Genomic DNA, 14,806 nt, shown 5'->3' on the forward strand with positions numbered 1-14,806 from the left:
TGGGCTGACGGCTACTTCTTTCACAAAGTGGTGAAAACGTAAAAAAACTGCTTGAAATACGCCCCTCGTTTATTTTCTAAGTTACAATTACCCCATGACAAACAGTGTTGACGCCCCGCGTTCAGGCAAAAACAAAAAAACAACCACTTTAGGGCGCTATGGTTCAGCTTGCTCAGGAGCCGCCGGGACGTAATCAATAACTGGGGCTGCAATGGCAATCGATTTTTCTAGTTTTTTCTTCAATCTTGCGCGTTCTTCCTTCTGTCGCAGAGTCCCGATCTTTTGCAGGTCACCAGACTCGAGGAGCACCTTGATCTCATCCATAGTAAGTGTCTCGTATCGGATGAGGGCTTCGGCGAGGAGCGCGTGCTCATTGCTACGCGTAGTGAGCAATTTGCGAGCTTTTTCGTATGATGTCTGTTGAAAGAAATAAGCCGGCTTGAACACATCTTGCGTACTCTTTTTTACAGGTCATGTAACAAATAATTCAGTTCCCAAGGGAGAAAAGGAAGAGATTTTTTCAAGGGAGAAATTTATTTTATTTTGTATATGCTTTACAAAGCGATATGGCTTGTGAAAATGATAAAAGACCACTTTTTAAATGATCTTTGTATGGTTAAGCATCCACTAACTGGTCTAATGGAGGAAATGAACATGTTTTGAATAGTTCAAGGAGGAACTCATCGATAAAAGGCCCGCAACAATTGCAAAAATTTTTGCACATCTGGTTTGTTGACGTTTTATGGCGGTTTAGGACCTACAAGAATGAAATATTTTTCACTGTACCTCAAGAACGTTTTTGACTTCCATTTCGACAACTCGCTTTGTTTCTTGACTCAGGTGATCGATGTCGTACGTCATAAGTCCCAACTGTCAACAAACAATGGGTCAGAGTTTGGGCGAAAAGAAAAAAATGTAAGAAACTTGTTCTACCGTAATTAAAATTTCCGATCGACACAACAGTACAGACGATTTTTTGGGGGCGTTTTTGGTATAGGGGTATACTGATTTCGATACATAGCTCTTAATTTACGTTGGTTGTTTTTTGTGGAAAGTGACAAAATTTAGGTTTAGTTACCTTGTCGGACATTCCATACTGACACACAAGCTTGTAAGCAGTAACTGTGGCCGACTGGATGTCAGAAGAAGCTCCAGTGCTAACTTTTTCTTTGCCGTGAAGGATTTCTTCAGCTATTCGACCTGCAGAAATCCAAAATACATTGTGTCAATTTTTTTCAATAAACCCACTTTTAAATCAGTTATATGTACCGCACAACATGGTGGGGGTGCACAACGAAAAAGCATAAACTCCACACAAATGTAAAGGATTTTTTACAAATATGACGTGATTTTTTTTCATACAAACACATTTTCTGCTATCGTTTTTCAATATTAGGGCAGTGGCGGCGTTTTTTGCATGAAATTTTACATACCTCCCATACAAATATCAAGCATGGCTAAAAGTTGCGCTTTAGACTGCGAAATCTCGTCTTCTGCTGATGGCATCAGTGAAACCTACAAGATTTACAAACATGTCATGTGTTAAATCCAACCAATCATCACCCCAGACGTGTACTCACATGGCCCAGTGCCTGGCCTCGTTGTCGTATTGTGGCTTTGTATATGTTCTGAGCAGCTGGAGTGTAGTAAGCGACTAGGGCGTGGCCAGCTTCGTGGTGTGCAGTGTTTTTTAAGTCCTTTTCCGTTCGTATTCTTGTTTTTAATTCCGGACCTGCAACATTTTGTGCAATACTGTGCGTTAGGCATAGAGTAAGAAAAATAAAATATTTTGATAAAACAGCCTAATTACAACAACGCCGAAGATGGTTCGGCGACCTACACGTTTTTTAAACCTGCGGCACATAAAACTCACCCATTCTGATTTTGTCCAATGCATATTCCAAGTCCTCCTGGTCGACAGTCTCCTTACTGTTTTTGGCAGCACGGAGGGCAGCTTGATTGACAAGGTTATTGAGATCTGCACCCGACATACCACCAGTCAGAGAAGCAATCCGATCAACGTTAACTGTGAAGCCAGATGCACATTAAATATTTGCACTTGGTGTTTACAGAAGTAAATCAAAGGAAAAGCAGAAACGCATTAAGCAAAATATGTGCGCGGTGAATACTATAACTGTTATTTTTATTAATGTAAAAGTGTTTTGGTACTTATTTTCCCTTTACTGTCATTCTGCAATTTGTTTATGCAGCTGAAATAAAAACTAGTGTATGTGCTTTTTCTTGAACACTGGATTCAGCAACACATGGATTAGTATTTTCTTTTAAACATGGTTGAAAAATTTGGAAAAGTCTGCCTTGCCTTCTGAAGTAGAACCTAGCTTTCCAATATACAAGTTGAGGATGTCTTTGCGTCCTTTGATGTCTGGCAACATGATGTTAACTTTCTGGTCAAACCGACCAGGTCGAGTTAAGGCTTTGTCCAATATCTCTCCAGTGTTGGTTGCACCCATCACAATGATGTGCTCTTTGCTAGCAAAGCTGCGATAAAACATTAATTTACAAGAATTATATCGCTGACATCTGTACTTCAGAACACTATACTGTAGCACCGATAGTAATAAGTACCAGTGATACCTTGTTTGTAACTTAGGTTACTCAAGTTGCTAGATCACAGTAAAGATTCAGCATTACATATTTGTAGTTATGACAAAAATGTTTTATTTCAACGACTTGGGCGGTCTGCTAACACGGTCTACTAATGTACTAAACCAGAGGAGTTTACTTTATTTTTTAAATGTGGTTTGTAAATAGACACTTAAGCTCCGGGAATATGACTTGTGAAGTTGATACAAGATCTAATATCAAATGATCTTTGCAAGGTTTAGCATCTACTATGCAATATATCAGGAAGAAGTTAAAATGTTGTGAATTGTTAAGGGAGGAATTGTATAACAAGGTTGGAAAGTACTACTTACCCGTCCATTTCTTGAAGTAATTGGTTGATAGTTTGTCGAGCATATGGTTGCCTAGATGAGTTGGAACGCTTGCTGCCACAAGCATCAATTTCGTCAATAAAAATGATTGCAGGTGATTGGGCCCGTGCCTTTTCTACATTAAGAAAAGAATGCTTTCTCAGATAAACCTTCAAGGCAAAATATTTAAGGTCTTGCCCTTTGTATGTCTTTGGTATTATGTTGCTACCTATGAAAGGCTGTCTAAGACACTGAAACGTCACATCAAAACAAGACGACAAAAATGTGTTTTAAAAATTGAAGGGAGTATTTGTCTTACCAAAGAGTTGTCTGATACGAAGAGCTCCAACACCAACAAACAGTTCATCGAATTCTGAGCCAGATGCATAAAAAAATGGGACACCAGCTTCCCCAGCTACTGCTTTTGCAAGCAAAGTTTTGCCTGTGCCAGGAGGACCAATAAACAAAATACCTAAAAAAAAACAGTTTACATGTCAAAATAGCAATATTATCTTTGTATGATGGAACACTATACACAGATCTTTTAATAAGTTTTATGGCCCAAATAGACGTTAAAGTGACATGCTTTATATATTGTTCTAACATTTGGCAAATGTAATCATCAGTGATAAGAGACTCGAAATTTGAGAGGACTGTCTCAATTGCCAACAGAATCAGTCAGTAAATTGGAAAGTAGGAATTCATATTTCGCCTAATAATGGCATCATCAGTTCCTTATTCAAATAGAATCTACTCAGTTACTTTAGTTACATTCACTACAAGAGGGGTTACTTTAGTTACATTCACTTATAACCACTGGAGTCACATAAAAGATTAAAAAAAGTGCTAAACAAGCGTCAGGAAAAATATCTTTGTATTGCTTTATACATGAATCAGAACGATGTATTCTGAATTTTTATAGTAAACTTTCATCTGCAACAGTTCTGCATTCATGATGTACCCAGATAATAGAGTAATCATTATGGCATGGATTAAGTTTGTGAACTTCACACAAACCTTTGGGCAATTTTGCTCCAAGCTTCGTAAATTTCTCAGGGTCTCTCAAGTATTCCACAATGTCTTTCATTTCATCCTTAACTTCATCAATCCCACACACATCATCAAATGTGACATCACTAACGATTGCTTTTTCCGTTGTGGACTTGAACATCGACATGCCTTCTGAAATCAAGGGACGGTTAATACATAAAACCTGCTTATCACTGCTGTATACATACTTGGGAACTTTTGTACGGTTTTGTACACAATGTAAGCCAATATGCCAAACAGCAAGAAGTCCCGAACTATGCCTTTGCTATCTGTAAACAAAGTATATTTGGTTAAGGTTTAATAACAAATCTTTTGATTAAATAATTAGAAGCAAACAGTTTGTTAGATCTCTTCAGTCCTGTAGTGCACTGTTAGCGGATAAAAAGAATTTACAGTGTGAAAGGTCTTTGGATTGTTGTTGTGGTATTGATTATGTGTACTATACTAACAGTGCTTACAAAAAGACTGAAAACTTGATCCTGAGTCTCCCCCTGACTTTTGTCCATTTGCAATTTGCAAGCCTTCTTCAATACCAAGTCGCAACATAGTGGCATTTTTAGCTGGCAAATCGTATGACTTGAGAAGATTTTGAATGCTTGAATTTATTGTTTCCCTGCTTACACTGGATTTAGTTTTTTCCTTAAAACAAAAGTAAACTAATCAGTTTGATTTGTTTTAAATTTAACCATAAACAGTAATACTTTGGATTTTTCATTGATGATTGATCTTGGTGTTTTAAAATGTCGAACACTCTGGAAATGAACTGAAAATAAAAAAACGTATGATTAACATTTTCTACACAGTAACACACACATTTTCATTGTCAATGTGTTATTGATTACTATTGTTATCATCAGTTTGGTGTTAAAATGGTAAAGGGAAAAGGAACTGAAAAAGTTTGTACCAAAATGTAAATCTTTTAGAGTTGTCGTTTTCAGCTCCGCATAAACTTCGAAATATGAATTTGCACAAAAAAGTAAGCATTCTTACATTGTTTGTTTTGACCTAACAGCTGTGTCATCCATCTTGATTCACTTGCAGATACATTTATCGCACTAAGATTGTCTATTTTAACACCACTACTCAACAAAGTAGTGAGGGGCATCATCCGATCAAGGTAACTGGGTAAAAATGGAATCTGCAATAAAAGTAAGAGTCGTTACGAAGCAACCTAAGATGCAACAAGTCTTTTTCCAACCTTTGAAACTTTTTTTGTTTCATGTTTCTGATTTTTTGTTGCCTCTGTGCTGTGTTTTTTTGCACTTGTTTGCGTTGCGGAGGTTACATGGCGAACGGCATGTAGACCAGAGGTGAACCCAGGCAACAAAGCCTAAAAATATTCAGAGCATGTCTTTATTTAAGACTAATGAAAGATTGTGATAAACCAAAGCTTGGCACTTTTGTTAAAACAGATCTACACTACATGCAGAACATTTAATATAACAGTGATTGCAAAGTGACAACTAAAATGAAACCACATTTTATTTTAATGCAAAGTGTGATTATTTTCTTACCTGTGGACTAAAAGTTCCCACACAAAACATAGATTAATGCTAAAACCTACTTAGTCAGTTAAAATAGTTGACTGTTTTTTTATTTCAATACTTCATTAATAAAAAGATTTATTCATAATGTGCAGCTGAATAAAACCAAAATTTTCTGTTATACATAAACATTAGCAGTACACAATATCAGAAACAAATTTCAGAAAAAGCACAAAACAATGAAAACATGTGTGCCACAATTAACACAATAAACTGATTACTCAATACTCAACCAAGTCATTCAGTTCAGTCAGTCAGCTTTACCGTAATCACGTGACCATGACGTAACATTTTCGAAATTAAAAATCGCACGTAAAAATGGGCACTTTCAAAACGGGTTTGTTTATTCCACCGTTTCTTTTTCTTAAACAAACACTTCGATTTCCCAAACATCAACAAATTAGTTGGATAAATTGACAGTCTGCAAATGTGGTACTAATTGCAATACGCCAAGGCTGGGCTGCAGCAAAGCTTATGGTGAACGTTCGAGGAACGAATTTGCATCAATCCTAGCATTTAACTTACTGAGCTGGCCGTCACAAATTAATGAACACTTACCCTAAATTATTTTTGATGACAAGTATCAACATAAACGTGTTCTTTCCAAGGTCGCAATCACAACACGCAAGCCTAATTGTGACCCCTTTTGTGTTAGACTAGGGTTGCCATATATTATGATACACAATCCCTGACAAAATTTATCTCGGTTCATTAGCCCAGTTTTTCTCAAACATTTTCGTTATTTTTTCTAAACGGTCCTTTTGCCATTATTTCGAGGGCTCACGGTCCGCAAGCCTGAATGTGTATTTCAGAAAAACAAAAGCTGATTGCAGGATTTTAGCTAGTTATGCAAAATTGCGCATAACCATAATCCAAATCTGACATCACAGACAAGACAAAAGCATTGTATTTGTGCGCGAACAATGGCATTTTTGTTTGGTTGTCATGCATAAAGTTTAGCAATGGAGACGGTCGATCCTTACTTTCATTTTGATTTAAACTGATTCAGTTGCACAAACTGACGCCAAATATAAATATAGAATTACTTCCACCTTTTCCCGGTCCCCGCAAAATACCCTGCCTAAAGGACAGCGGACCCCAGTTTAGGAACCGCTGCGTTTACCATTTTTGCGATCAAAACACTTCTATCCCGGCATAAATTTGGAATATTCGGAAGTCACACTGACGGCGACACGAGAAAACGTTAGATACGGTGCTCTGATCCTTGTCAATTAACTTTCTGTGTAGGCTTCCGTTTAGTTAAGTTTATTAGGCTAAGCTCACTACTCTATCCTTGAAACAATAAGCACATATGTCAGGGGTCTCCAACCTTTACCACTCTTAAAACCATTCGGACCAATTTTACACAGAAAAAAAAACTAACAACGGGATCCACGAAGACCTTTTTAAATTTGAAAAAAAATTACTACTAGGAATGCATAACATATTGCGAAAATCGTGTTGCAATTTCAAGCAAGGAATCCCGTCTCACCCGCTTCGATCATATATACAGCCAGCCATATACGACCATACCCTATGCCAGGGCTTCTCAAACTGTGGGTCGCGACCCCAATTGGGGTCGCGTAATGTAATTTTGGGGTCGCGAAACATTATGGGTGATTATGTCAGTCACAATAAATGGTATACGTGCGTACATTTATTGTTTAAACATCATTCCCGTGTATTCAAACTGCTCTAAGCACATTTTGTAGAACTTAAAAGAGTATTACCAGCCTAGTAACCATATGCGGCAGACTTTTTATGCCTATTGTGTGCAAACAATGCGAAAAAGCAGATACCACAAGCGTCACAATAGAGATTATGACGTCATAAAATTTAAGACTGTGTATCAAGTTAGATATTAATTTAGACTTTTTAGGCGCCATTAAATGGTATATATTTAAAATATAAGTATTTCTTTGCATCATACCCATCAAGGGGTCGCGTAGAAATTTCTGTTCTAAAATGGGGTCGCAAAGCAAGAAAGTTTGAGTAGCCCTGCCCTATGCTACATCAACAGAAAATTACTATGCATCTTTGCCACCCTTCTAAGAAGCTGTTGGTAATCCTTAAACAGGCTGAAAGTATTTTCCGTCAAACAAATTTCGAAATGACAGCAGAAAATGAAAAGTTTAAAATTCTGCTTCCCATGCTACAAAGTTTGGAAACTCCCAACTTCCATGCTGATGTTGTGCCCAAAATTGTGAAAAAGTATGTGAAGCTTCGACTTCATATTCATGGCAAAGCAGTTACCAAAAAAGCCTTACAAAAAAGCAGTTTGCAGGAAAAAGTGCTGCCAGGTTTCTTCAATGAAGTAAACACATTGTTCAGTTTTTTTACTGCTTGTTTATTGTTACTCTCTTACTCTCTCACAACGCAGTAATACTCTCATATGTTAACAATATTTACTCACTTGGGAAGTTTGAAGTACAAACTGAGTCTATTTTAGGCTCGTGAACAACAGCTAAAGCCTTAAAAACCTGTTTCTTCGCACCCATTGCAACACGAGGCTCATGCTTTTACAAATAGCGGCCAAATTTGCCAGTTGGGGTACGCGTTATTTCTATGACTCTGGAAATGCTCAACGTCATTTCTAGCACACAACAGCTGTCAATGACCACATATCACCACAAACATTTATTCTTACTTGTTTTGAAGGTCGAAAAAGCTTTGTATAAACATGCTGTCGTTTGTTTTTCGGGAAATGAAACACAGTACACTGTTTCGATCATAGGTGTAATGACGAATATTACGGCCCAAATAGACGTAAAAAGCGACGATTCAAACGTTTCGGCAAATGCTCATGCCATCATCAGTGATATTAATAATGCTTTTTAATGTTTCGTTTCTCATGTTCACTGTACGTTGTCAGTGCTAACATCTTTCACTGCTTAACGGTGGTTGTGCAAAACATGGACGCAAGGGTCTTTACAGAAATGTAGTGCCAATTCGCTCCACCATGCGTCAGAAAAGGTTTGAAAATTTTCGTCAAACTTGAATATATGATTTGGGTCGTCAGTAATGTCAAGGAATAGCTGGTCATCGAACACAACACCATCCCGCTCAAATGCATACACGTACAGCTGTAAAAAATATAAATATGCTATGCTTAGGTATAATTAAAGTTTACATTTAGGCTTGATTTTACGTGATATCCCATTTTTTGTGCTACTTTCGCCGCGGCCGTTGCGTCATCGGATGGATTGCTGTCTGTCACGATAAGTATGACTTTTGGAACCCTCTCGTCTCTCATACCCTTTTCCATGTCTAGAAGGTTGTCCAAAGCGTATTGTATTGCTGCTCCCGTATTGATAAGTGAATCTATCATTAAACACATGGATGATTGTTGTTGACGCAATGTATTGTTTCATGTTTTAAACTTACCAACTTTGGAAGTTTGCATTCGTTCTTGAAAGATACTCATCATTAGGGTTTTATTGTGTTCGTACTCGTTAAAGTTAATAACTGACGAGTTGTAAGGTTCAGCTCCATACGATACTCCAGCGAGAAGCGTTGATTCCTCGCCAATATCAATCAATCTAAACTAACCAGTCGTTACTTGCGTTTGTCGGGTGACTACTTAATACCTGTGGCCTTTACAGGCTCTATAGACTAGGTTAGTGGTTCTCAACTCGTTTTCGGCCATGGACCACCGCGCAAGTAAAACTAATATCGTGGACCATTTTATTTTTGAGCAAGATTGAAGTACACATACAAAACTACTATTTGGGCTTGAAACATAATTCTTTAAAACCGATTTTCCAGAAGTGTGATACAATTATTAACAGCTAACATTTCAATACTCTTTCAATATGTAATATGCAATAATCTCTAGTTTATCGACAAACTTAGCGGACGTCCTGTGGACCATCCAAAAAGTCATCATGGACCACTAGTGGTCTATGGACCACCAGTTGAGAACCACTGGTCTAGGTTCAAAGAGTTAAACGTCTTTCTTACTCTGTGATTGCAAGAAGCACGCGCATAACGATTGAAGCGCTGCTATCTTTGTAGTGGTACAAAACCGCCCAGTCGTGCAACAGATATGGTGGACAAGGGCCTAAAATATTGAAAATAGTTTATTTGTTACTGAAAGAAGTTTTACCTATTACATGCGAAGCAAAATGTAGTCCTAGAACTTTTGTGAGCATTTTGGATTCCATAATGAAATATTTAAATTGTTTCTAACTTCTTTCTGAATAAAGAATAATCAAACCTAATTTTTGTGTGTACATCTCATAAACCTTACGAGCACAGCATGGTGGATCATATTCCCAGGTGCCGTCAGCTCCACAACCGTTCTGATCTAGTCCTACTGGCCACAGTTCGTAAGTTGGCTCAGTGCATTGGTATCTGCAAAGTGAGTTTTCGCAGTGAATGTTTCCATGCGGTAATCTGTTTGGTTGCAGTCGACAGTCATTGAATCCACCTTTTGTACAACAAATAAAGCCAAGTTCGTTTCCTACTGGAACTGTATTTAGGTTAAAATTTAGTTTAAAAACACCAAGCAGACATTTGTTAGCTTCTATAGTGCTTCTCAGTAAACCAACCCGACAAAATTGGGAAAGACACATCAGAGAAGCAAGTGTCAATTCTTGCGTTACACAAATCTCCATCACAGCAACAAGTACAAAATGAGTTGAGTTGATCTCCATTGCATTGAGTAGATTTGCCTGAAGGCCTATTGTTCTGGAAAAGAAGCATGTAGAAATATAGTTGGGTGTTTTGTTGACTATTTTTCTTTCCCACCTGTTTTTGGTTGTTTCTGCAGGCCAAGGCCTTCTTGCATCCTTTGCTAACGTACATTTTGTCATTGTGTCGTCTTATTACTGTTTCACAGATGTCCTAATATATATATATATATATATATGTTTACACATAATGCATTTGACTTGATAAAACTAACACATTAACTTGCCTGAGATCCCTGGCATTGCTGCTCTCCGTTAAGATTGCATGTTATGAAGCCCAAAGCACTATTACATGTAACACACTTTAGTGACAAAACGGGGGTAAACACAAAAGACAAAATAGCAAAGACGAGCGACAGCAAAACTAAATCCTTCATACTAGCTGACTGTGCTTTCTCATAGTGTTTAGGCTACATAGCACTTTCAAAATCGGCAAAAATGTTTTACACAAAATACAGTTGTTGTATGCCCTGGGGTGATTAATACCTGCAGCAAATATGTGTAGTAAATTTCAGATTTTTATGCTCTAAGAACTTCTCTTGCCCCCACTTATTCTGGCGATTTTTTGGCACTTAGTCTGACGAAGTCTAGTTAAGAGTGTAGTGTTACAACATAAAACATGTCCAACATGTGTTTTTAACCACATCCGGCTAATTGCACATGTAACTTGCGTTAAAATATTCTATTATGTGATTCTACGATTCTATTAAATTACCTATGTGCGAGCAAATAGCTTTCTGTGAAATGGGTTTGGCAGACAGAGTCCAGACCGGTAAAAAATAATTGGTTATCAATTTACATGTCTATGTGAAATCCCAGTATTCTATGATAAGCGCTGCTTTAATTTTTCGTAGGACGTGAATAAAGTGGGCGTGTATGTTGTGTAAGTTTGGCCCATGTGATGTGCAGAAACAAATACGCAATGCGTTGCAACTGCTCGGTGTTTCTGTTTATTTGGGTAACAAAAGACTCTTTCTAGTTTTACGACACTGTTTTGTTGAATTGCAGATACCGAAGTCTAGTCCTTGAAATATAAAATTTCCGCGCTGGTTTGTTTTGTTTCTTTGTTGTATTTGTTAAAATGTTCATTAGTATATAAAATTCAAATGGAGACAGTGTTAGGTAAATCTGTTTGAGCAAAACTTCTTGTTACACAACTAAGACATATAGACTAAGCAATGTGCAATTAGAAACGTGAACCAACACACTCATTGAACAGAAGTCCAGGTATTTCATATTTATGAATGATCGTGTAACACGTGTACACACGGGTCTTCGCAAAAGTGGTCAACCAGGTCTTGCCACCAGAAGTCGGGAAACGTTTCAATATTCATGCCGAACTTGAATATATGTTTTGGGTCGCCGGTAATGTCAAGCAACTGCTCGTCGTCCAAAGTCACTCCGTCCCTTTCGAATGCGTACACGTACATCTACGAGTTATAGTAGAACTAATGAATGCAGATCTAGGTTGTCAACGATATATGTTCTGGTATTTACCATCTTTAGTTACTGATTCAAATAGAGTATGTGGGAAAAGCCTGTATACTGGGCGATTATAGTCGGACTATGGCATTCTGTAGGCACTGGCCGTAGACCTACATTGATAAAACAATTTATTGAGATGTTTTTCGTTTCTGAAGTAAAAAAAAATGTAGAGTTTTACAATACTGCTCACGCGTCCTGCTGTAGAACTTTTGCGTAGTTTTTTTTGTGAATTCAAAATGTTTGATGCTGCTTGTAAATGGTAAAATGTTGTGAGTTAAGGTTGGCGTTAGCCTGTTAACTCACGAGATATCCCAAGTCTCGGGCCCTTTTTGCCGCTGTCTTAACGTCATCGTCTGAGTTGCTGTCGGTTGTAATGAATATGGCTTTTGGCACTCGTTCGTCCCTCATCCCTTTATCACTCTGCAACAGGTTTTCAATCGCGTACTGAATTGCTGCACCGGTATTGACAGGAACTCCTAAACAAGGATTGTTCAACAGAAGGACACTTGATCAATTTTCGTTTTGTAATTTTTATAGTTTTAGGCTGAAATCAGGGCAGACTAAAAGCACAAGCCCGAAATCTTGTCCAAACTCGATAAAAAATATTTTGCGTCGAAAATTAGTTTGTTGCAAGGTCCGAATCAAGCCTATTTTACTTAAACTTACCACCACAAGCCCAAAGCCTGGCTCTACTTATAACTCATGTCGTATTATGCAATGCTGCGCAATTGATTTGTATCACCGAGTGTTAATTTCAATTGAATCTCTGTCGGAATATGAGTTTTAAACCGTAAGTATTTGTGGAAAGACACAACATAAGTTTTATAGCGTATGTTGCCACACAAACAGGATAGTAAGACTCTACGATAACCACCACGTTCATGTACGGATCAGACAATTGGAAATTCTAACCGTTTTCAGTAGGAGTCCTTTTTTCTTGAAAGATTTGCAACATTAGCGTTTTATTGTACTCGTAGTCGTTGAAGTTGATGACTGACGATTCGTAAGGCTCTGCACCGTACGACACTCCAGCGAACAATGTAGATTCTGCACTTATGTCAATTATTCTGAAACAATACGTCATTCTTCATTAAAAATATATCAGTTTTAAAATGTATTATGTAATGCGGTTGAAAGAATTTGAACCTCAGATCAATGTTGTAAGCGGACCCAAACTCGACCTGAACCCGAAAGTACAAGTTAGAAATTCGGCCTAAACCCTTCTCGTATTAGGTCCAAAAGTGAAATTAAAATTACCCAGCAATAGAGACACAAATTTAAGTTAGGTCCCAATAAAGTCGGTTTGGTTTAAAATAAAATATAACTTACAACTCATGCAGGGCATTCTGCAGTTTACAGAAGAAAAAAAATCTATTTGTCGTTATTTGTGCTGCAGTTATCAAATATTAGGTGTACCTGGAAATAGCTTTTGTGTTTAGAAGCTGTACTGACCCGGTAATTGCGGCGAGTGTTTCCCAACTCTTGACAGAATACTCAGGTTTCGAATGTGACAAAACTATTGAATCGAATAGGGAGTGCGGTGGACAGGGTCCTGTTAATTCAAACAGATTATGGAGCAATGATGGGTTTATAACTCTCTTTATTATGAACTAAAAAAGGCTAGTTCGTTAGTAACTACAAATTGAAACTTCCGAGGTTTACCTTTAATGCAAGGTTTCTGCAGTAATTATTTAAACGCTTAAAATTCTAGCGTCGTTAGGTCAAAAAGAGTTTTTTTTTGTATTGTCAATCGTAAGACAGTTTTGTCTATGTATCGGTCTGTAATCCTAGATTATTTACTTTCTTATTCAAATATAATTTATATCTGATCTTTCGGCCAAATTGTTGAGATTTAATTTCATACATATTTCTTACTGACTGCAGTAAAATATTGCAATATCCGGAGAGCAGTGATCTTCAGATTAAGATCTGCCGAGGTTGAACATCACCTTTATTTAATTTATTTAACAATTCTTACGTGCACAACAAGGTGTGTCGAATTGCCAGTTGCCGTCAGCTCCACACACGTTCTGATCTCTTCCTACTGGCCACAACTCATAAGTTTCATCAGTGCATTGATATTTGCAAACTCCGTTCTCACAGTTGATGATTCCATGTGGAATTTTTCTAGGTGGCGTTGCGCAGTCGTTGAAACCAACTAAAATGTGCAATATATGGCTTGGTATTTTGCATAAAACTTACAACAACTTTTTACTAGTTTTAAGATGTGTATGAAGTACTGACGTTGTGGTGATACAGATATGTGTACTAAGTTTAAACAGGTGTCAGTTCCGACGTTGCACAAATCTCCTTCACAGCAACAAGTACAAAATGAGTTGACTTGGTCTCCATTGCATTGAGTAGATTTGCCTGAAGGCCTGTTGTTCTGTCAATATATTTATAAACAATTATTTTTACAGAGTTTTTTGCGCCCTTCAGGAAGGCAACAGACGTTTTCTCTTACTTGCATTTGGTTGTTACTGCAAGCCATGGTGTCCTTGCAACCTTTTCTAACATACGACTTGTTCTTATACCTTCTTACCACCGCTTCGCAGGAGTTCTGCAAAACTTTGCCTTTTTAAAAACAGGTTACTAATATTTCCATTCTACTTAACCTGGTTGATATGACATTGTTGTTCTCCTTGGAGGTTGCATTCCTCATTACTTAAGGCACGATCACAGGTTATACATTTCAGCCCAGAAGCCACTTGGTGACAACAAGCGAAGGCAACAAGCCAACCCAATGCAACAGTTACCATTCTTAAACTTTTTTTACCCTAGACTGTGATAGACACAGTTCAACGATATAATAGTCAATTTTTGCTCTAGCTAACGGGTCAGTCTTTACTTGCATGCCCCTAGGCGAGAATACGAGAGCCTCTGCGGCACTGGAAACGGAGTTATTCACACAATTTACTAACAATGGAAATTAGTCTAATGGTCCGGCACGCCTGACCCATGTTCAACAAAAAAACTTGGTCTAGATTCGTCCCCGGGAGAGTTTGAACCCCTAAAAATGCAAGAACATTTTCGTCAGTACAGTCTAAGTTACTGACACAAATACACAATGTGCTGGTCACAAAAGTCGTGTCTGAAATCAGAA

At 37.7% G+C, this 14,806-nt stretch overlaps 4 protein-coding genes across 5 annotated transcripts; all 4 read right to left on the reverse strand.

Moving 5' to 3' along the window:
• Positions 1 to 51: 51 nt before the first annotated feature.
• On the reverse strand, positions 52 to 5,647 carry LOC145217769 (ATP-dependent zinc metalloprotease YME1L1-like). 2 transcript variants are annotated; one of them, XM_080085109.1, is made up of 16 exons: positions 5,498 to 5,647; positions 5,182 to 5,313; positions 4,974 to 5,121; positions 4,685 to 4,746; positions 4,442 to 4,622; positions 4,172 to 4,252; positions 3,951 to 4,112; positions 3,253 to 3,405; positions 2,937 to 3,069; positions 2,321 to 2,499; positions 1,874 to 2,026; positions 1,581 to 1,732; positions 1,434 to 1,515; positions 1,079 to 1,200; positions 787 to 870; positions 52 to 417 (listed from the first exon to the last, which is right to left on the reverse strand). In XM_080085109.1, the coding sequence occupies exons 1-16, from the start codon at positions 5,525 to 5,527 to the stop codon at positions 157 to 159; spliced, it is 2,115 nt and encodes a 704-aa protein (XP_079941235.1). In that variant the 5' UTR covers positions 5,528 to 5,647; the 3' UTR covers positions 52 to 156. The 2 variants fall into 2 exon arrangements, with proteins under 2 accessions (XP_079941235.1, XP_079941234.1); XM_080085108.1 differs by having other exon boundaries at positions 3,951 to 4,115.
• A 2,557-nt stretch (positions 5,648 to 8,204) lies between these two features.
• LOC145218917 (matrilin-3-like) lies at positions 8,205 to 9,282 on the reverse strand. Its single transcript, XM_080086323.1, has 3 exons — positions 8,912 to 9,282; positions 8,676 to 8,848; positions 8,205 to 8,610 (listed from the first exon to the last, which is right to left on the reverse strand). The coding sequence occupies exons 1-3, from the start codon at positions 8,952 to 8,954 to the stop codon at positions 8,419 to 8,421; spliced, it is 408 nt and encodes a 135-aa protein (XP_079942449.1). The 5' UTR covers positions 8,955 to 9,282; the 3' UTR covers positions 8,205 to 8,418.
• A 136-nt stretch (positions 9,283 to 9,418) lies between these two features.
• On the reverse strand, positions 9,419 to 10,333 carry LOC145219913 (uncharacterized). The gene is made up of 4 exons (XM_080087214.1): positions 10,277 to 10,333; positions 10,078 to 10,216; positions 9,777 to 9,956; positions 9,419 to 9,587 (listed from the first exon to the last, which is right to left on the reverse strand). The coding sequence occupies exons 1-4, from the start codon at positions 10,331 to 10,333 to the stop codon at positions 9,484 to 9,486; spliced, it is 480 nt and encodes a 159-aa protein (XP_079943340.1). The 3' UTR covers positions 9,419 to 9,483.
• A 1,096-nt stretch (positions 10,334 to 11,429) lies between these two features.
• LOC145220504 (matrilin-1-like) lies at positions 11,430 to 14,497 on the reverse strand. Its single transcript, XM_080087718.1, has 8 exons — positions 14,319 to 14,497; positions 14,168 to 14,263; positions 13,948 to 14,089; positions 13,682 to 13,861; positions 13,156 to 13,255; positions 12,616 to 12,770; positions 12,007 to 12,179; positions 11,430 to 11,648 (listed from the first exon to the last, which is right to left on the reverse strand). Exons 1-8 carry the CDS (start codon positions 14,460 to 14,462, stop codon positions 11,457 to 11,459), a joined length of 1,182 nt encoding a protein of 393 aa, XP_079943844.1. The 5' UTR covers positions 14,463 to 14,497; the 3' UTR covers positions 11,430 to 11,456.
• Positions 14,498 to 14,806: the final 309 nt, after the last annotated feature.

This window comes from Phallusia mammillata, chromosome 3 (assembly GCF_965637545.1).
Source record: "Phallusia mammillata chromosome 3, kaPhaMamm4.hap1.1, whole genome shotgun sequence".
In the NCBI taxonomy this organism is placed as follows: Eukaryota; Metazoa; Chordata; class Ascidiacea; order Phlebobranchia; family Ascidiidae; genus Phallusia; species Phallusia mammillata.